This window comes from Amyelois transitella, chromosome 11 (assembly GCF_032362555.1).
Source record: "Amyelois transitella isolate CPQ chromosome 11, ilAmyTran1.1, whole genome shotgun sequence".
Lineage (NCBI taxonomy): Eukaryota > Metazoa > Arthropoda > Insecta > Lepidoptera > Pyralidae > Amyelois > Amyelois transitella.
In genome coordinates this window covers 4,919,551-4,941,261 of record NC_083514.1, presented here as the reverse complement: position 1 = coordinate 4,941,261, position 21,711 = coordinate 4,919,551, and the positions used below count along the sequence as shown (strand labels likewise).

Below are 21,711 nucleotides of genomic sequence, written 5' to 3'. Positions count from 1 at the left end.
TTTGGACTGAAATAGATAGAGGGACACTTAGAATGAATAATAGAAAGCAAATTTTTTTTTAATTTCTTGTCTGTTTGTCTGTCTGTCTGTATGTATGATCACGATTATCTCCGAAAGAACTGAACCGATTTACCTAAAACTTTCATCAATTGCTTTGTTTTAACTCAGAAAAACATTTAAAGTTTCTTTCACAAAATCGGTTCATTAAAAAAAAGTTATCGAAATTTGAATGAACTCAAAGCATGAGTTTGCCTGCAAATAGTTACGAAATTTAAAATTCGAAGTCATTTATCATTGTACGACAGTATAATACCTATAACATATAAATATAAGTGAAAATCAGTTTGATAATATTCTGGTTTTGTAACACAAAAAATGTAAAACGTAATTTTCACGTAAAAAGATTTTTGGTTTGTTATACTTTAGTACCGTGTGTCGATGTGACGAAGTCGTTCGACATATAATAATACTCATAAAAGTTAGAGTCTAAGTTTTCTTAACCAACTTTCACATTTACAATCTACTCTTTTTCTTCAAGGTAGTACATATAAATTTTCATCAAAAAAGAGTAAGATCCGTCTTATTCGTCACAAAATTTCGAAAATTAAAGTTCTCCAAATTCCACAATGAGTAGGTGGTACTCTTGGCGTTATACTAATCAACACTCGTATCCAATAAAACATCTTAACCTTCCTGGCTTGGCTGTCTGGTCATAATAAATAAAGAAATGAGAATTAATACTTCTTACCGACGCCATTTTGAATGCTACAAAGTTGCAAAGCTGGTTAAGGACGAGCTGCGAGGCCAAGCAGGAAGTCTGGACTTTTTTTCTTCATTGCGGTCAGCGCAAGCGTCTCTTGGACTTGCACATTCGGAATGCCACTTGGGCTCAATCTGAAAAATCACACAAGTGCACCTTATGTGATATATTTTTATGTTATTATATGAAATTTGCAAATCATGGTTTTTTGGACAGCTTTTTTTAATAAGAGACCACAGGATACACTGAATTATCTTTAGTTTTTATTTTAATTTGATAAAAAATATATAATAATAAAAAATACTTCACGACCTTTTACTTATTTAAATTTTAGTTCATTTACTCTATAACATGAATATATAGGATGGTGATAATTGAAGAAAGAGTTGATGCCAAGTGCCGAACGTCGCGATCGTAAACATGCTACTAGGTTCAATAAAGGTATAATATTGTTAAACTTGATGTAAAGGTATAATATTGTTAAATCTGACGGCCTCTGTGGCGCAGCGGTAGTACGCTTGTCTGTGACACCGGAGGTCCCGGGTTCGAATCCCGGCCAGGGCATGATGAGAAAAGAACTTTTTCTGATTGGCCTAGGTCTTGGATGTTTATCTATATAAGTATTTATTATAGAATATAGTATCATTGAGTTAGTATCTCGTAACACAAGTTTCGAACTTACTTCGAGGCTAACTCAATCCGTGTAATTTGTCCCGTATAAAAAAAAAAAAAAAAAAAAAACTTAATATAATTTTATATTTTTTAACTTAACATAATTCCTAAATTTTTATTTAAGTACTTGTTTGTTAACTGATTTTCAATCAATGCTGTATAAAATTTTACTTTTCCGAGTATATATTATAAATCGAAAAAGTGTGTGACAACACACTTTTTCTATTTTTTTATTTTAATTTTAAAAGACCTTTTTAACAATACCACACACGATGGGTTAATGAAAAAAAAATTACTCCCTACTTAACTTTAATGGGAGCTACACTGTTCTGTACTTCTCTGTGGCTCTAAATTAAAAATGATATGTTTTCAATATATTTTTTTAATTATACCCATAACAAATCACAACTTTCTACCACTTAAGTTTCTGGATAAAACCGCGGACAGACAAATAAAAAGACATGGCAAAACCATAGGAACCCTAAAAAATTAACTATCTTTATATCGTTCTATCAGTTCAAAGTTTTACAACATACATTAATATAGATTTGATCGTGGTCCTTTCAGGCAAAGGAAAATTTTATATTAGCCTTCTCTTTATATTATCTTTTTATATATTTCGTCATCTGAACAACATTGTATCTGACCAATATTCCATCAAAAAATCTTTTATCAACTTGTTTTCTTGCTTTGTTTTATTCAATTAGTTCGGCACATGTCTTAATAATATTACATTCAGTCCTGACAATGGTATTGTAAGAACTGATTCACTTTCGAAATGTGTAATCATCGTCCCTTGTTATCTGTGAAATATTAGTTGCGTCAGCTGCATAATTAATTATTGCTATCAACATGCAAGCCTTAGGTAAACATTAATGTAATGAGATGACATGTCTATCATTAAAGAAATAGATAAATTATATAATGGCCGAGAATCAAGACTGAGTACATGAAATCTAGACAGCAATTTCTCATATTATTGTAGTACTCCCATACTAAAACGATATATGTATATTATTGTCCAAACTTGTTGATTTTACTGATACTTTTAATATTAAAATGATGCCCTAAAATATTTTGTACCAACAAATAAAAAAATGCATATTTAGAACCTCTTCGTGAAATGTCTTGTCAGTTTAATAAAAATATGGAAGATTTTAATTTAGGAGCAATGAAATGAACGCGAATTAGAGAACAAAGCAGAACACAGAGTGCAGACTAAAATGATAAACGCACCGAGGCGGGGTCGACGCTCCGTGCGCACGTAACCGATAACGTTTGATACCGCATGGCCACACTAACTCGACCCGATATCTACATTTAAGAAACATAATGAAATATACATATAAATGCTCATCGCAATTTTTTTACGGCATTCAGCGGCCACGCAATGTCATGAACTACGTATCTTATACGACATTGAGTGATCTTCGTTTTCATAATCGTATTATTATAGGTAATATAGTTTAGCTATTTTCATGTTTTCGTGTTGGTAACAGTTTTTGGACAGATTCGATGTGTTTTATTTCTTGAAAGTCTTAATCTCTCTTGTGATTGAAAAGTTATAAGAACTTAATTATTAAATTAGTTTGGAAATACAAAGAAAAGAAGAAGGAGGGACATACCTGTAATCTCCACAGAAATTGAGAAAGCTTGAATTTGTGTTATATAATTCTAATATTAATAATGCGCCTCTTTAGTTTTATTTCCCACGATACCTACCCATTTAGTCAACTTACTGCGTAGTCAACCTACTTATATTAGACAACCCAATAATATTTACTATCAAAAGAATTATATACTCGTTCGCATAACAAAGAAAAATAACGTTTATTTAACCCAAATAAAAGTTTGTCGTAAATTATCATACAAAAGACTTTAACGCGTAAGCATAAATTTTATTTTAGAAATACAATAATAAAATATATTAAAATTGTGGTGTGTAAAATTTAGCATTCTGTTATTTTCAAATGTTTGAATCCGTTCATTTCGTTTCATTGATTGTTGTATGACTTTAATTGCATTGTCTTTTGAGATATAAAGACGTACCTAATATGTCATGCATGTGTAATTATCAATAGCTTAAATTGGCGAACATAATGCTAATCTCTCTCATCATTTCGTTTTCCTACACTACAATGCTTCGAATAGAATAGAATAGATTTATTTTCAAAATTGGATACAAGGTATTAACGTCATAATATCACTTAAATCTAATTATATCTACTAACGCTTCCAAAGCGCATGATTCGAAGAAGTGGCGGAAAAAACTAGCATTATAGCATTTTCCACTGGACATCAATTTACAAATATAGATCTCTCAAATCTAAATCGTGGACGAATGCACATTGTCTTTATTAAATGAATTAACAAAATATGAATGAATATAAAACAAATAATGTCAATACGAATATTTTGTGAAATAAATATAGATAAATAACTTTTTTGAAAGAGTAAGTTTTTCCTAGAATGCATAATGTTATCGAATATGTATTGGAAGGGCAATGTTAATATTTAGGTTTTTGAAAAATTCTCTTAGCGTATCTCTTTGTTTTACACCGTGAATTGCCCTTATTTGTAGAAAGAATATAGTTTGTATGTGTGCTGCTGCTCCCCAAAGCAGTGGACCATACGACATTAACTTCGGGATTGTCTACAAAATATAAAGGCATACGTTCCTATGCTAAATGTAAATAATTGAAATATAAACAACGTGTCAGTATACATGGGTCGTAAACAAAAAGACAAGTTGTAAATTGCGAAGTGTAATTGCAGACGGCGGCGGGCGGCCAGCGGCGGGCGGCGAGTGCTGCTAATGAAAATTTAAAGTAACCGGTACCAGCTAAAACGTGACTTGACGCAAGAACGCTGAGCGGAAAATATCTTCTGTAAGTCGCGTCGTTTTGTATACCTTACGTACATATAATTAGGTATAAGCCATTAATTACATGGGACAAAGAATAAGCATTGCCACCCTCAGCCAACGTGGTATTAACTCTTAATGTTACAGCTACAAGAGTTTGTACCAGTTGTTACTCAGAAATTCTTGGAATGTTCTGAATTCACAAGAATTTCAGCATATCATATTTATTCAGAGTTGTTGTTCTGGATAGCGTACTCTCGAGCGGCTTCTTCAATTATAATAATAATATAATATAATATAAGTTTATTGTCAAAGTAAGGGCTCTTCTGGCTATTGCATTTAGTTGTAAGTGCCGAAGCTTGTAAGCAAAAGAATCTGATGATGAGTGTCCTTTTCTAAACCGCCAAGCAAAGGAAATCCCTATCAAGCAGATTTTTAATTTTGCGCAGTCGCTTGTAACTTGAAATAAGGTTGCACCGGCGGGGGTGAGGGCGGCGGGGTTGGCTGCAGGGCGGGTGCAGTGGCCACATGCTCCGGTGCATCGCGACCTCAGTGCACTGACCCCCTCCCCTCCCCCCAGTTCACCCGCAACCCGCACATACCCTTTTAGCAATGTCCGATGTGACATTGCTGGCAGCATACTATGCAGTAATTGTTTGCAGTACAGACAAGTTTGTTAGTACACATATAAAAAGATATTTGTACATAACGTGAGACAAAAGGTATAAAGTGCATAGGAAATGTGCTAAATAATTAAAATATTTGCGCTGGAATAAAAGATGATGGATACTCTGCCAAGACATTTTATTTTTTTTCTTTCTTATTTTAAATGATATATTTAAACACTTTATGGTTCTTAAGAAAAGGAGTTCGTAACCATATTGTTCGTTTGTAGTTTATTTTCATTGAAAATCTGAGATAAAAATTGCGATAATAGATTTCTTATTTACATAACCGATATTACAACTACTTCAGCACATGTCGAAGAATAATTTTGGCCTATAGAATGTATTCTTTTGCAATACCTACTACACTAGGTACGAAGCAAAAAATATAAATAATAAAAAAAAAAAGTTTTTTTTTTAAGTTTATTTTTTTAATGGGAAGTTGATTGCGTTTGCGAATAAGAATTGCCAACCACGAAGTCCTTTGGATCGACACATGAAATCTCTGCCCAAGCCATGGCATCCGATAATGGAAAGAGGCAAGGGGAAGTAACTGTGCAGTTTCAATGCACACTCTCCGAAATGAAGCCTATAACATGCACACAGACCAGTCGGCAATTCTTATGGATCTACAATTAGTCTTCTAACACTTCTGTCCATAGAAGCCCATAGATGCGAGCAGTATTTTATACATGAAGGGACCTGAGTGGTATTAGTTGATCTGAGGTAAATTACTTTCGAGAGGTTTAAGTTAGTTCTTTGAAGAAAAGATATCTATAAAACCATAGAAGTTATGAATCAGATGTGATATCGATACTAAGAAGTTCGAGGTGATTTGTGTCAGTTATAGTATTTGACCGGACTAACTCTCTTTTGCAATGAATGGGTCTTGGGTTTTAATTAAGATGCCAAACTCTCTCGACCACTCAGCAATGTGAGACAGATCAGTATTTAGCAGCGCTACAGCTGAGTTAACATCGTTAGCATCGCATGAATGGAAGAGTTGAAGATCGTCAGCATATAGAGAAGCAAAGCCCTCAGAAAAGATTTCTATTCCAGGATAACAAGTACCAAGTGTATGTGGTGCGCAAGAAGGAAAACCATAATTATATCAAAACTCTTGGTCATCTTACCAACAGTTATTGACAAAACAGACTAACAATTTTTTTTTCAACCCATTTTTGGGTTTATCGCGTAGGTAATACGAGTATGTCTGCTATTTGGCAAGTATAAGTTTGTACTGATTTTAAGAGGATCATGGTATAATTATCAGTAATCCTGAAAAAACCTAACATAATAATAGCAAACAGCTTCCTACGTCGAGTTGTTCTGGCTATGCTAGTATGTTGTTTGTCTCAATCACTTATAAGATTTACGTTTTAATTTTGATTCATTTAGGTCGAGCATCTACAAACCCACTCTCGAGTTAAAATATCTCAGGTTGATTAAAACAAACAACTTCAACGAGATAATCTTAAAAATAAATATGGCCACATTAAATGTCTTTACAAAAATACCTTTTTTAAACTCTATAGTAATATCTGTCATTCTGTTATGAACATTGCAGTATTTACAAAAAAAAAAATGTTTAGTTAAAACAATAAATTCACTTCGGAAGGTTTTCACAAATTGTAGAAAAAATGTTCCAAAACTTTGCGAAGAATTTTTATATTGACATTTTCATAGACTTTTGTATATAAAGAACCACAAATATATAGGATCAAAATCATTTTACTGCAAAACATACTTTTACAGGTGGAACTTCCCGACGTATGAGAGAGTTCAACGTAATGTCAAACACCCATCTATATCAGAAATAATTTTGCATCTAAATATAAACCGTGCATAAGAATTCACAACATAGAGAGCGCGAGACAGTGAGATAGTGCGAGTCTCTGTTTCCTTGCCAATAGCTGCGACATTGTATCTATTGACACGGGCCAGCACGTTTGTCGCTGACTATTTTAAGTGGACTGGACGAGCGACGCACGTGTTGTCCGCAGTGACGGAAACGAGTCTCAACCCTCTCGCGACCCCGCCAAAGTCCCTCGCAATGAAAAAAGACTAAAACCTCCTCACATAGTACATTGTTGACTGTTGTGCTTGCGCAAATGCAGGTTGCCGCGCTGTGGTACATATCGCATCACCGCCCGCCCGCAATTTCGCGTAAAATTGGCAGCGTGAGTCGGGCGGGCGGCGGCGGCGGCGAGGAGCGTCGCGCCCGAAATAGTGTTCGGGCGCGGTCGTGCGCTCTCGGGAACGGCGCCCCAGTCGCCGTGTGGCCGCGCGCGCGCACCCGCGTCGCATTGTCAGCCGTCTCGACGCCGCCGCACGAATAACCGGGTGAAAGAGCTAGCTCCACGGTGCACGAGTCTACGGTGCGCGTATTTCGGTCACGAGAGGGCCCCGGGCCGCGTCGGGCGCGCTGCCCGCGCGCTGGCCGCCGTGCTCTGGTGGTGGTGCGTGGCGCTGCTGCGGCTGGTCGCGCTCTGTGCGCCTCCCCCCGGCCCGGCCGGCATCGGCGCGCCGCCGCCGCCCTCCGCCCGCGCCGCGGACAATGCGCCGCCGGCGGCTCCTTGCGCGAGCGCGCCCTTCAACACCACCGAGCCGCCGACACCGCCGCCGCCCGCGGCCGAATCGCCCGCCCACCCCGGTCAGTAGCACGCGCACACCTGCCGGCCGCCGCTTACCGCCATACCCGGTGCCCGCGCACCTTGCCCCGCTTCCGCATCCTCTGCTTAAATCGTACTTGACATATACATCGTTTTCGAAATAACGCATGCAAAAAACTATTCAAACGCAGCTTCTTTCGTAATTCTTCTCTCTACATCACAGTCGCGTATTGTCACTTATTTCGATCGCTCCCATTTTCTATTATTATAAGCGCGTTCTAGCTTGATTCCATAGTAATTATTGTAGTGGTAACGTCTACGAAGTATAACATAGTGTAAAAATTTAAGATATGCGAACAATCAAAGTAAGTGTATGTATATGTAAATATCAACAATAGATAACTAATAGACAAATATTACATTTCCATATTTATAATAGTTAACGTCATTAATCGATTAGATGTATGAAGTTTACATAACAACGGTATATAAAAATATTCATTAAACACTGGTGGTAGTGAATAATCTCTTAAGTTACCTGAATGTTGTGCCGTACTCGTACGTGGCAAACGTTTGTATTGTAGCTATTGTTAGTGAAAACAGACGTAGGGTTGGCAATCGTGTAGACAGCTTCGCAGTACCCATCGCTTCACAAATGTGAACCTACAATCAAAATCTTCGCGGTACTTAAGTAACGAAGGAAAAGGCAACAAGACCGTATTCTTCAGGTTACAAACCGGCGTCCAAACATTTAAATATTTACCACTAGCAACCCGCTTCGCATGGTTGCCATTTATAGATAAATACCTTCCTCAGAAAATCGCGTCTTTGCAATATTTCAATCAGGAACAAAATCCGCCCACAACTTTGACTAAAATATGACTTATAATGTGTAGTGATGAAATTCCAAGTTTTTTTTTTTTTGCTAAATGCTTACTTTTCCAATTTTGTGAAACATTTGATCCGTGAACTTTATTATAACACATAAACTAAATATATATTGAAGATATCAAAAAAATCATTCGTGGGAGATACAATGAAGAAAAATATCCAAATATAGAAAAGAAAAGTAAGTATTTTGTTTTGTAAAAATTGATTCATTTTCACGAATTTACTTCTAGGGAAATAATACACACCTAATCTGAAAACTTGTACAAGGGGAAAAACTTTTATTTTTACACTTTTATTGTGATTTTTTTAAGGTAAACACGAAAGAATTTTAACGCCGACACATACCTATTAACACTGAATGCAATGCATCATTTACTTGGACTAATGATAGGCACAAGACAGTCCAATTCTTCAGAAGTAACAATTATGAAAATTGGATTTCTGGATATTCCCATTGCAAAAGCTAGCTACAAATAAAGGGCCGTTATAATCTATAGTATATAAGTAGTTCGGGGGTTCGAAGCCGGGTCGTAACCCCGTGCGAGGCGCCGGCGGGGCGCGAGGATGTGGGTCATCAGGGCGAAGATTCCGCCGCGCCCGCCCCCACTGCGGAGCCCTACTGCTCTCTCCAAATTCGCGGCACGCACTGCGCAGGTACAATACCTTTGAACCTGAGATATCCCAAGTTTTTGTCAAACGATTCTAACAATCTTATGTTGCATTACGCTAAGTCTATATTCGTCAGTTATTGATTTCTTATAGATTCTCTAGCGTAAGATCGGATAGGATGGATAGCTCCTACTTCGGTTATCCAACGAAGTAGGAGTTATCGAAGAAACTGTGCAATCTCAAGGATATGCGTGTAATAAGCTGGCTGTATTTTACATAATAATAAGAAAGTTAGTAATTACTCGTAATTCTCCATTCTCTGGTCAGTTCAGTATGACACCCTAATTCAGCTGAACAAACTTAAACTTCAAGCAAGCCGACTCTTTTCGATTTCCGTTTTTTTATGCCATTCGATTCCAAGAAAACACACGCATATTTCTGCATTAAAAATATTTTTTTTACTAATTTTGTTTATAAGTTATTTTAGAAATAAAATTCCAAGCAACTGCTTTCTTACCAAAATACCGAACTGAATCCAAGTATATGAACATAAAAAACCTGAAGATAAACATATGAAACCCTGGTTGCTTTGTTTAAGTGTTGTGTATTTCGACATTTTAGATTAATGTGAGACTGAACATATTTGATTTATTTTTGATTAAAAAGTTCATAAATACCAATCAAGTGCGTTTCAGGCCACGCACAGTGTAGGATTCTGTTGTTGCGAATGAGTTCTTTGAGTTCACACTCACAAATATCTAAAAACGAGCATATAGGAGCTATCTAAAGAAACAGTAATTTTCAATCAAATCTGTATGAAATTTTACTTTTCCCAACATATTTTATAAGTCGGTCGCCTATAAGTTTTTATTAATTTCTTTTTACTTATTTCTCAGCTCTGATAGTTTTCCTTTCAACTTCGTTATACATACTGCCGCTATATATTATATTTTTCACCAGTTCATATATAACTCTTGAGTAAAAAGAGATGTGGGACACTTTTGCTCTAACAAAAAAAAAATAACTTTAGAACCAAATATTTCAGAAACGGATCCTTATATCGAGATATGGTTCTTAACCTCGTAATATTTAAAAAGACCTTCTCAACAATACCGCACACATTGGTTAATTGGAGAAAAAAAAATTACTCCCCGCTTCAATTGTATGGGAACCCTAAACATTCTACTTTTTTCTAAGAATATGCCGTTAATGTACATACATACTAATATCAAATGATTTACTTTCAAACACATTTCATATTTAAGTTAAACTGCGACCGACAGTTCCTTGTTTTCTATGGAACCATAAAAAGGCAGTGTTTTTTTTTTTCCACAATCCATTGTAAGGATAATTTTTTTATTCTTATAAGATCATAGGAGAAAATCCAAGTAACCAATATAAGAAACAAATTACTTGAACAAAAAAAAGCTGAAAACAAGTATAATCCGGTTTTTTGGCTCACCTGCTTGTTTTCAATATATTAAACAGCGAATTGCTTCGGCAGTAAACATGAAAAACAAACCACCATTCTTCAAAGGTATCGACGATTTCGATGAGGCGTCGTCGCCCGCTTTTTCATTCGTATGCGAACGCCGAGCCGACATACTCGTAGTAAGTATTATTTAATCTTACTACTAGTTCCTTTTCATTTTATCGAAATTAATTAATGACGTTGATGAGCTTTGATTTATTAAATCAATTTTTAAATTAATACAGACTGACAACATGTTGTTTTTCAGTAGTGATCAAAGAATTTCATATATTTTCCAAAGACTTGAAAACCTAGGTAGTTACATATTATTAAAATGAACTTTTTTTTGCAGATGTTAAAAATAGATTCAATTATATTTAAATATTAGCGTTCCAACTGAACACTTTTGTTGTGATCCGAAAAATGACAACCCATAGACCGCTAGTAAATTATAATAAATTAGAATTTGTTCAAGATCACTTGTTAGATTGTTGCATTTACTTGCAAATGAACAAACTTCAATTTGTGGAGGTCACTTCTACATGCGATTATTTATCCTACGTGTTGTGTAATTGTGTAATTGTCGTCAATACAAACGAAAATAATTTTTAATTGGTAGATATGGACTTAATTAGTTTGATTGTTTAGTTTTAAAACAAAATAAATATAATTTGTTCCCTTTCTTAACTTTTATCATCATCACAATGTTTTTAGTTTTTACCCCGTTCTTTTATTTTTTTTCTTTTATTAAATATAATAAATAAATATTGTTTATTTATATTTATTTATTGGGACTTTTGGATGTTTCACAAACAATCGCCACAATGTCTTTATATCTTCTTAAAAATACGTATATACTTAAAAGAGAGATACCATAGCACTGCATACATACGCACAGCCCAAACCGCTGGATCTACATTATATACATAGATTTGAAATTTGCCATATAGGTTCCCTATGTTAAGACTACATAAGACGTGAAAGAAAGGATTTTTCGAAATCGTTCTTTCCTTTCTTACTCTTGTAACGAAATATTTTATAAAGTAATAAAAAAGAGAAACACCAACTCAAGTATGTCAAGACCATGCTTATACCAAGCGAATTGGTCAATGAATACCTACCCCCCATTGATGTATTTGTGAGGAGCACAAAAATTTTTAAGTATAGTATATTAAAACTCTTTATAAAATACAATAAAGCCAAATAATTACCTTATAAAGTTGTCTCACAATCAATCTTCATTAAAATGTCATTCATTAATTTAAACATCATGTAATTACTTTGTAGGTACAAAAGCATGTATGACGTTTTTTAACACCTAAGTAGGTACATTGTTATATATTCCGAAGTTTGAAGTGAATCTAGAAGTGAAAAACTCAGGAGATCAGTGGAGCGCCTACCCTTTCAAAAGACTACATTCGTTTTACTGATATTTTCATCCTAACTTTGTGACATGTTATCACATTGAAAGTAAAAACTCAAGTTACCTTTCAATCTAAATAGTCGACGCGGGTGCGATTGAAAGTAAAAACTCAAGTTATCTTTCAATCCGTCACTCTGTCAATGGGATACCATACTTATTCAATAAAGTACCACGAATGTAAGTTTCCTCTTAATATTTTTCTTATCCCTAAAAAATAAAAAACAACTTTAAATAGAAGAATATATGGTGAGGGAACAAACATCACGAATGTGTAACCGAATCGGTTCCGCTGTAATTGGAATTTCTATTCCATCTGATACAGTGATATATGTATGTTCAAATCAAAGAAATTCAGATTTTTGTATATACAATTATAAGTCGACATTAAAGAACAAGGAACCGCGAAAAAGATTTTAACTAAGTAGATAATTTATTTGTGACTAGATATCTGCTATCTACGTAAGTATTATGCAAATTCAATTAATTACGTCTATTGTGATCGTCGCATATGCACCTAAAACTGGCATAAATTAACATAGCCACATAATTCGAAAGGAAAATTTTAATTTGGCCTTGCAAAAATTCATTTTTGCATTCTGTTTCCATTTACAGATGAAACCTAGGTTATTTCACAACCATCTTTCGTTAAATTCGTTAAACATATTGATTTTTACAGGATTCCCCCTAATAAATTACCGACAGGAAAACATTTCTCTGTATATCGCCTAATAGTACCATTATAAATTTTGTGGTATATGTATAGGAGTAATTACATATATATTGTAACATAATATATTTGCAACGAACATTGTCTGCCAGCCCCGCGTCGACTATTTAGATTGTCATTTGAAAAATATAACTAAAATACATACATAGCTTACTTAACAGTCAGATTATCTATAGAAAAGTTAATTATAAGACAAAGAAGCCCGGTCGATCTTTAGGCCGATCAGATTACAAAAAAATATGCCAACTTCTTAGAATCTAGTAAGTAGGTAGTTCTATTGAGAACGGAGGTTTTAGGATGTGTGGGTGAGTGGAGAGGGGAGAGGTTTGTTATGGCGGCGTCAGGAAGCGGCCGGTGGCACGTGTAACAGCGGCCTTGAGACGGCAGGTCGTCGAACGCGACGCGCCGGCAGACGCAGCCGCCTGTCGCCCTGGGGGCAACTACGACACCATAGTGTTGTCGCACCGCTCCCGCCACCTAATGTAACACCAGGCTACCCTCTCTAAATCGATTATTGACATCATGTAGCTAGTATCTCCAAGAGCCGCCAATCTTGCCGCGGATCTAAATCGGGCCGGATTTGCTCAAAGGTCAACTGTGTTGCAGTTTACACGCAGTTCTCAGTCAGACATTTGATGAATTATACATTTTACATATCGTTACAATATATTGAAATAGTCGAGACAGGTTTTTTGTCATTGCTAATGTATAACACGAGTTAGTAATCATAATACTTTATCGGTTAGATGCCTCTCGATCGATCGCTTACGACAAACCATGGTGGGAAAACAAAGGGAAAATAGCCAGAAAAAATTCCTTCCTTCCACTTTTTTACTTCAGACTGCAGAGACTACCATGACAGTACTAGTAGTCCACATTTCTATACTTTAATAGATAATACTTTATATGCACGGATGTCATAACAAAAATATTCCAACGCCATCAGTATCAATTTACGTCATAAGATAATTAATGTTCACATTCAAGGTTAGGTACTTAGAAATTAAGTTGTACCTACCCATTAAGTTTATTGATTATAATAAACCTAACTAAATTCCATACCCAATTACAGCTGCATATGGGACAGATTTTATTTGGAATACTCACTGTAGTTACTCTTACTACAAAATTGTATCTTGTTGACTCAGATATATTCACATACATACCTACTTTTAGTTGCTTGCCCGCCTATTTTGTAAACCAAGAAACGACCTACCTATTACGTCGATTCGATCCAAAAAGAAAACGCACGAACGAATTAATGTCAAATAAAATTAAAACACCTCTTTTTTTGAGGATTGAATAGTAAAAACACTTTTTTTAATTTTAAAACCTTTAAAATTATAAGTTCTAACAAGTTATAGTAGAGCGTCTGAAAAGTGTAATGCACGCAGACCATTTTCCTTATTTGAATTACGTATATTGTTTGTTTGTTAGTAAATACTTTATTGTACAAAACACATTTATTATTAAGTAAGTAAATAATTTATTTTTCACTAAAGGAGTACATTACAAATATAAAACAGTAGTACAGTACAAAAGCGAGCTTATCCCTAAGCGGGATCTCTTCCAGATAACCTGACAATAAGAGGATCGCATACAAAATTGAGATTATTTTAGTTAGATAACTAACCGTTGCCCTAGAGGAGGGATAGAAAAAAGCTATACTCTCCGTTCCTTATATATATTCTCTCTATTGGTTTATGATATACAGCAGGAGGCGTCTGCAAAATGTTTGTTGGGAATTGGAATCTAACAAGTGCTGTCACACCAAGTGGGGTCATGACAGCTGAGTCTGAGTCCTGACTTCTCGTTATCACACTGATAAGGCGGACTGCCTGCTGCATGGTGGGGGAACTATGTCGTGGGGCCGACGGCCGCTGCTGACCTACAACCGACAGACCTAGACACCCTAAATTTAATTATTTAGGACATAATCTAAATAATGCTTTTTAGGTAGTACTAAAATTCCACAAAAGTTCTGCCTATTTAGATACATTAAGTACATATCGGTTTTACATGAATAGGTACATAGAATAAATCACACTCATCTTTCCCGAAGGGCTAGGTAGTCTACATCTTTCCACTTGCCACAATCCCTGCATACTTACTTCTTTCTCTACAAACATAACTTTCTTCACCCAAGCTTTATATAGTGTGACCAATACTATGTAAATGAAGTTTATAGCGCATAAAAATGAAACAATAGTCTCACTGCTCAGCCGTCTGTCCAAGTAAATATTACGGATCTTTTTATAGTTTATTTCTGAAAATTTATTTCAAAGCCAGTTGATTATTTTTTTGTGAAAAAGGTGTAAGTAGGCATCTTATTCCGGCAGGAAGCTTGAAGAAATTGAGGGAACTCTTCAAATATTAAAGTACCTATCTACCTACCTATGCAAAGAACAATAATTGTCTAATGATTGTTTTTAATAAAGGTAGGTTTTAATTAAGCTATCTACATAGGTACATAATCACTTCTATATCCCTTGCGGGGTAGACAGAGCCATCAGTCTCGAAAAGACCAATAGGCCACATTCAGTTGTTTATCTTAATAATAGAATCGAGATTCATACAGTGGCAGGTTGCTAGCCCGTCGCCTAAAAGAAGAATCCCAAGTTTATAAGCTATTTTTTTATGTTCATGTCTTTTAAGTGTAGTGATTTTGAATTAGAAGTTTTGAATTATTAGTAAGCCTACATAAAAGTAAAAATATCGATTGGAAGCCCAAACAATTTGCTTTACCTGGCCAGATTTTGAAAGAATGGCATTTCATGCGGCTTTCGCTGTTTTAGTTTTGTAGTTCAGGGTTATCCATTTTTAAAAAGACAGAGGTAAAATGAAAACTTAAAATCAATTTGCATAAGAAACGAACTCATATATGAATCAAAGGCTCTTCTTTACAAGGCAAGAACACTTAGTTTTGAAAATGAATGACATGGAACACGTGTAAGTACATTAGTATGAAACAGCATGTTTCTTTTTTGCAATAGTTATGAAGCAACGGAAACGTTCGCCAAATTAGGGTTCTGTATGTAACAGTAAGTTTAACTTTCACAATGTTTGTCTGTTTTCTGCAGCCTAACATATTAATTAAGTGAAATTTGAAAATACTTAAAAATATTTTTTGCATACCTACAAACACTCAAAGAAGGTAGATCACCTATAATCTAAAAATAATCTTATCTAAAAATAGGCAGACTTTCGAAAACAATATCAGTGAATGTTCGCTAACAATTGTTCTTTAATTTAAATACTTATTTAGGTATTTGCGAATAAATCAGCTTTAAAATACAAGGGTCAAATGGTATTTACTTACCATTTGACCCTTTTGAAATATAACTCTAATGAATACTATATAGAACACAAATGTAATGAAAAGTTAGCAAAATAGCCATCTCTACCAGGAAGGCTTCACAAGTTGCGACTACTTACAATACTATTATTATTGATGAACTTAGAAAAGCATCAACTTACAATTATTTATAATACAAATAATTACCATAAAGAGTGCATTATTACTACTCAAGTTATCATCGTTTCTAAGAGGACAACAACGGAAGTCTAAATCGCGCGACCGACATGCACTTGGCTGGATTTTACGTAAATCTGTAAATTATTCAATATTAAATTATTCTGGGAAATACGTTTGAAGATAATAGAATTGAATATTAGTAGATTTTTAGTAAAAGCCGAACATGCCATTACAATCGTAAAATTATTTTATCTTATAAATCTTTATCCCTTGTCTTTGCGGATGCGGAAGAAATGAAGTTTTAAGATTACGCTATCAGTCATTAAGTAGGTACCTACATGAAGCATAAAATGTTCAATCCACTTATTAAATTATGAATGAAGCTTATTGACGTTCTGATAAAATTAAAAGATATTTAAACTAGGTACCTGTGGATGGGCGTATGCCTATGAGTCACCACACCCCTCATTATTTTTCAGTCTCATAAGTTCTCATTTACTTTACTTGAGTATTAGTTGATTCGGATCTAAATGTGCGTTTTTCGCAATCAACTCAACTCAACTTATCAATAGGTTCAAAGTAGATAGATAATATTATTCAAATGCCTTTGGTTCTTCGCAAATGTTTCTCGAAGTACTGGACAGTGAGACGAGAAGTGTCTTGCTCAGCACAGCTCAGCACACGCTCCGGCGACCAAAATAACCCGCGAAACACGACGAAAACAATCGAGCCGCGCTTGCGCCCTCATGCGCACGCAAAAATGACGGACAAATATGCTCGCGAAGTACTCCACCCGCCATACATACCACTCATTTTAATAATTCAATTCATTGTGTTTACGTAATGAAGATTGGGGCTATAGTTACTAATAGATAGTGTAGTGTCTAAGTAGATAATAAACGCGAACTAGACATTGAACAAAAGTTTCCGCAAAGGGAAATTTTTCGTCTTTTATCTTATCTAAATACATTGCTCATGGTATGCATTTTTTTTGTAACAGTAGGTACCTCCACCACTTTGGTTACACCTGGCGATGAAGTCTACCTTTGCAATATATGTAGAATAGAATAAGTTTAGAAAGAAACCATTCTTATTGTAATTGAAAATTGAATGCATTTAACCAAACTCGAGGTGTATGTATGTAAACTCATTATTGCACATAAGAAAATAACAAATTACAAAACAATCGTTGGATTTTAAAGAACATGTACAATGACGGACTTAATTCAACTGCAGAGTTACGATACCGTCATTCATTGCATGTTGCCAACTGTATCTTCCGGCGCTATGCTACGCTGGGCCTAGGTTCCACTTTCTATCATTACTTTTTCCACTTTATCCGATCTGAACAGCCTTCAGTTTAATATAAACGATACACAACTTCAAAAGATACAGTAGGTACTCATACATACATATGGTCACTATATCCCTTGCGGAGTAGACAGAGCCAACAGTCTTGAAAAGACTGAATGGCCACGTTCAGTTATTTGGCTTATATAATGATAGAATTGAGATTCAAATAGTGACAGGTTGCTAGCCCATCGCCTTAAAAAGAATCCCAAGTTGGTAAGCCTATCCCTTACTCGCCTTTTACAACATCCGTGGGAAAGAGATGGAGTGGTCCTATTCTTTTTTGTATTGGTGCCGGGAACCACACGACAATAGGTACTCATTCTGATATGTAATATTATAGTACGCTAGCGACCCGGCCAGGTTTCGGGTTATTAATTTTCATACAAACTTTCACCCAAAATATTGCTATTTAAAGAAATAACACAAAACAAAGTGTATGTGCCAGCTGCTACTCTTCCTACGCAGATTGTAAAGGTATATCAAAGTAAAGGGATTATACTTTTACTATTCTCGCAATTGTTACTATCTGACTTCTAGTCTTAATCAAGTAGAGCTTTCTGTAAAGCCACTGTCAGGAGCTCTATGACTACATACAAATAAATATTCATAAAAAGTAATAACAAGAAAAATTCAAATTGTACATGTGCATTCTGATTGCATTTCTGCACGTAGGTAATCATTTAATTTCAATCGCAAACTCGCCGCCACTCGGCAGTAGCGCCTGTTTGCAAATCGATACTGCAACATAACGCATTCGTATTACCTGTGGAAATTGTAAAAATTTCATTATGCGCTGGGTATAATTACTGTTATTTTATCATCTTTTATATTATTATTATCTACGTTTGACCTGAAATAGCCAATTTCAATTTTTCAAGTTACTGGTCTGCGATTGGTGTGTTATTGTTGATGAATAAATATTTTGTCATTAATACAGAGCTAAAAGAACATAAACAGTAGCTAGATAAATACTTTGTTGTATTCCGTCTTAAAATAGTAGTCTGCCTTCACACAGACTATCATACTCGTAACTATTTCAAAGTCATAAAACTGTAGTTTATCAAATATCATAACATCGTCCCTGAAGATAAGCTTGAGGCTTCGAAGTATGGACAATAGCGATTGTTTGCAGGCCGCTTATTTTCCACTGGCTGTCTGCACGCACGATCACTCTGAAATACCCATGAGAGACAGAGAAATTGCATGTTTTTGTTGCGATTGGCACTACCAGAAAATCGGTCATCAGGCCTTCGCCTTAGGATCGGCATCCTTGGACTAATTTAACTTATTTTCAATCATTCGGTGAGAATAAGTAACCGCATCAAGATACTGATAGAGACTACTACTAGATAAAGGTCGGAGTGGGAAGACCTAGACGAACGTATCCTGATCAAATTAAGGACGTCCTGGTAAAGGGTCAGGTCAAGAGTACCCGAAATCGCCGAGCTTGCATGAAGGAAGAGAGTTAGTAGAAGTAAGTGGAAAGATGTAGTCTCTGCCGAAAGACATAAATCTGGGAAAGAGTCGTGATTCTATGTTATGTTTATGTTATGTTTTTATCAAGATATTCAAATTTTCTGTACCTAACTTATCAAATATCACCTGTCGAATTCCATCCATAACTAGTGAATATGTTCTATTCTCAAAATTTATGAGATATCGTTTGTTTCTAACACCTTGTGTGACACATCTGCAACTCTTTCTAATTTGCGCGCACACCGACCGCACAGCTAGGTACATATTATTATTTATTTATAGCCAGCGGACACATCGGCACCATTCGACGTTGACAAACAACAGGGACATTAGCACTCGAGTTCAACGTGAAGACGGAACACGCCCATTATGGCATAAAACCGGCGCTGTCGCACCATCTTGATCTTGCGTTGCGACCTTCATGTTTAAACTCGACATTCGCGGCGTTTATGATACGTGATTGCTGTTTGTCTTTTATGACCTTGCTTATACCATAATTAAAACCTTGAGTGTATCTGAAAGTGTTAGAAATCTCCATGCAACCTTAAATTTGATCTAAGTATACCTATGAGTTAGGATCAATTTTTCACAGGCTTTTCTGATTTCCGCTACGATCCATTGTAATAATGTTTAAACCCATGATAAACTAAACGAACAGCAAATATTGAGAATTTTTATTAGTAAATGAACGGTATAATGAATTAGTTAATGACGAGTCATACTTTAGATTTGATTTAAAGAGTAAGAAATTTTTAAGTGCCTCTCGTAATTCGTAAAAATTTACTCGTCCAATTGAATTTTCTATTAAATATCCATCAGAAAATATCACATATAGCTTTTGAGATAAATAAGAAGAGATCTCACAACACGTCATTGAACCATTTCGGGGGCAGAGACCGAGATATTGCAAATATATGGACGGACAAACAAAATGTTATAACTTCGTTTATATTCAGGATGCCGTACAATTGTACTCAATTTGTGGTCTTGTAGGTGAAGACAGGGCAATCGAGGCTCATTATGCTTCAAAAATGCTTCCTTTATTTGTGTTAGAACCTACCTAAATCCGGACAGTTTTATTCGTTACCCTAATTTTCATTTATTGTGGTTTTTCTTTGTTATTAGTTATCTTGCACACCCTGTTTGTATATTTGAAGTCGAAACTTATATTTATGTGACTTTAGTTTGCACGTCTACGCCGAATACTAACCAAGAAATGACGAGAGCGCAGAAGGTTTACTTTAGTAGACTCTTTTTATCAACGCGAAGTAACAACAATTAAGCCATTTATTCCGACGCTAATACTATGTAATATATTATTACACTATAACTTTTACGAGTGCAGGTGTCATTATCTGAAGTGACCATTCCACGCTATCGTTAATAGACACCGCCACACTGCCTACGCGCTCACCTTCATAATTACACACCGTCTAGACAGACGTCGCTGGTTCCCGCCTGCCTCCTGCCCCCTGTACCCTGCCCTGACCCCCACCGCACCTTAGAACACCCCAATCCAAATTCCGCTTACGTAACTCATTGTAGAAAATTCGGCTTTTAAAGGAAAAAACAACTGTAACGAATAAGACAATAAAGTGAATTTGCATTAAAAGTCGATGACAGTACACATGACGGCATGACAGATAATTTTCCGCTGCTTGATTTTCCAAAATCATTTACTATTTTGAAGGATTTTTCACAAAAGCTCTAAAAAGGATCGCATTTCTCGGCTTTGCCTGGATAGATGTAATTGTTTTAACACTTAAAATATCTATGTAGCAACTGTAAATAATTAATTAGATACTGTTATTTTTTGCTATCACAGTTTGTCTTTGCCTATGACTAGACTAATGACGCAATTTTAAGTCACATTGATTTTAACCCCTGACCCCATATGATTTAAGACTATCAGTTGTAGCCTAATCATTAAAAATTAATTAACGTACTTAGTTATGACTGGTTATTTTAGATAATACCGAACATCTGCTTTAATAAACTTGAGAAATACTGCCTTCAAATGTTTAAAATTATTCATGGGAAAATTTTCGGAGCATACGTCGACTCTTTGGACGACGACTGGATTTCACATTACCTTGGCAATAACTTGGCATAATATTTGCAATACCAATGCTTCTACATATCATTTAATTTATCATCATGACGCAACCAGCTTTTTACATCTATCAAAGATCTCTCTCATCTTTGCGTGTTCCAGTTGCACCCTCCACTGTAATAATTCGAAACCCGGTGTTCTTCTTGACTCTATAAAAGATTACATAAACATTTACCATTTGGCTCTGACTAAGTGGTGTTTAACCACTCTACATTTCCGTAGAGATGCTGAGGGTAAGCACAACATCATCGTTTTGGGAAATAGATCGACGATATACTAACGCCATATGGTGATAAATTACACTTAAAAAACCCTTGGCTTTGGCTAAACTTATGATAAGGAATCTTTATGGGTCATGAACATCACCGCATACTTTGCCATAAATCGATATCTGTAGTTATTTACCTTTTTAATTACAAAAGAAATTTGAACAGAATAACGACTTTAAGTAAACTACAAGATCATTAAACTTGAACCTACAATCATACTATTATAATATACACATGGATGACTTCATTTTTTAACATTGATAACGATGACAATTTACCAATAGTACGAAGTTAAAGAGGATTCGCGAATAGATTAGATATTTCCACTTTGT

General features: G+C 35.4%; 1 protein-coding gene across 1 annotated transcript in view; it reads left to right on the top strand.

The window, feature by feature from the left end:
- Positions 1 to 2,284: 2,284 nt before the first annotated feature.
- The window catches only part of LOC106135108 (uncharacterized), a 38,488-nt gene continuing 19,061 nt past the window's right edge, over positions 2,285 to 21,711 (top strand). Inside the window, exons 1-2 of the mRNA XM_060946639.1 lie at positions 2,285 to 2,297; positions 7,146 to 7,613. Of these exons, the coding sequence (XP_060802622.1) occupies positions 2,285 to 2,297; positions 7,146 to 7,613 (481 nt within the window). The remainder of the gene's footprint in view (positions 2,298 to 7,145; positions 7,614 to 21,711) is intronic.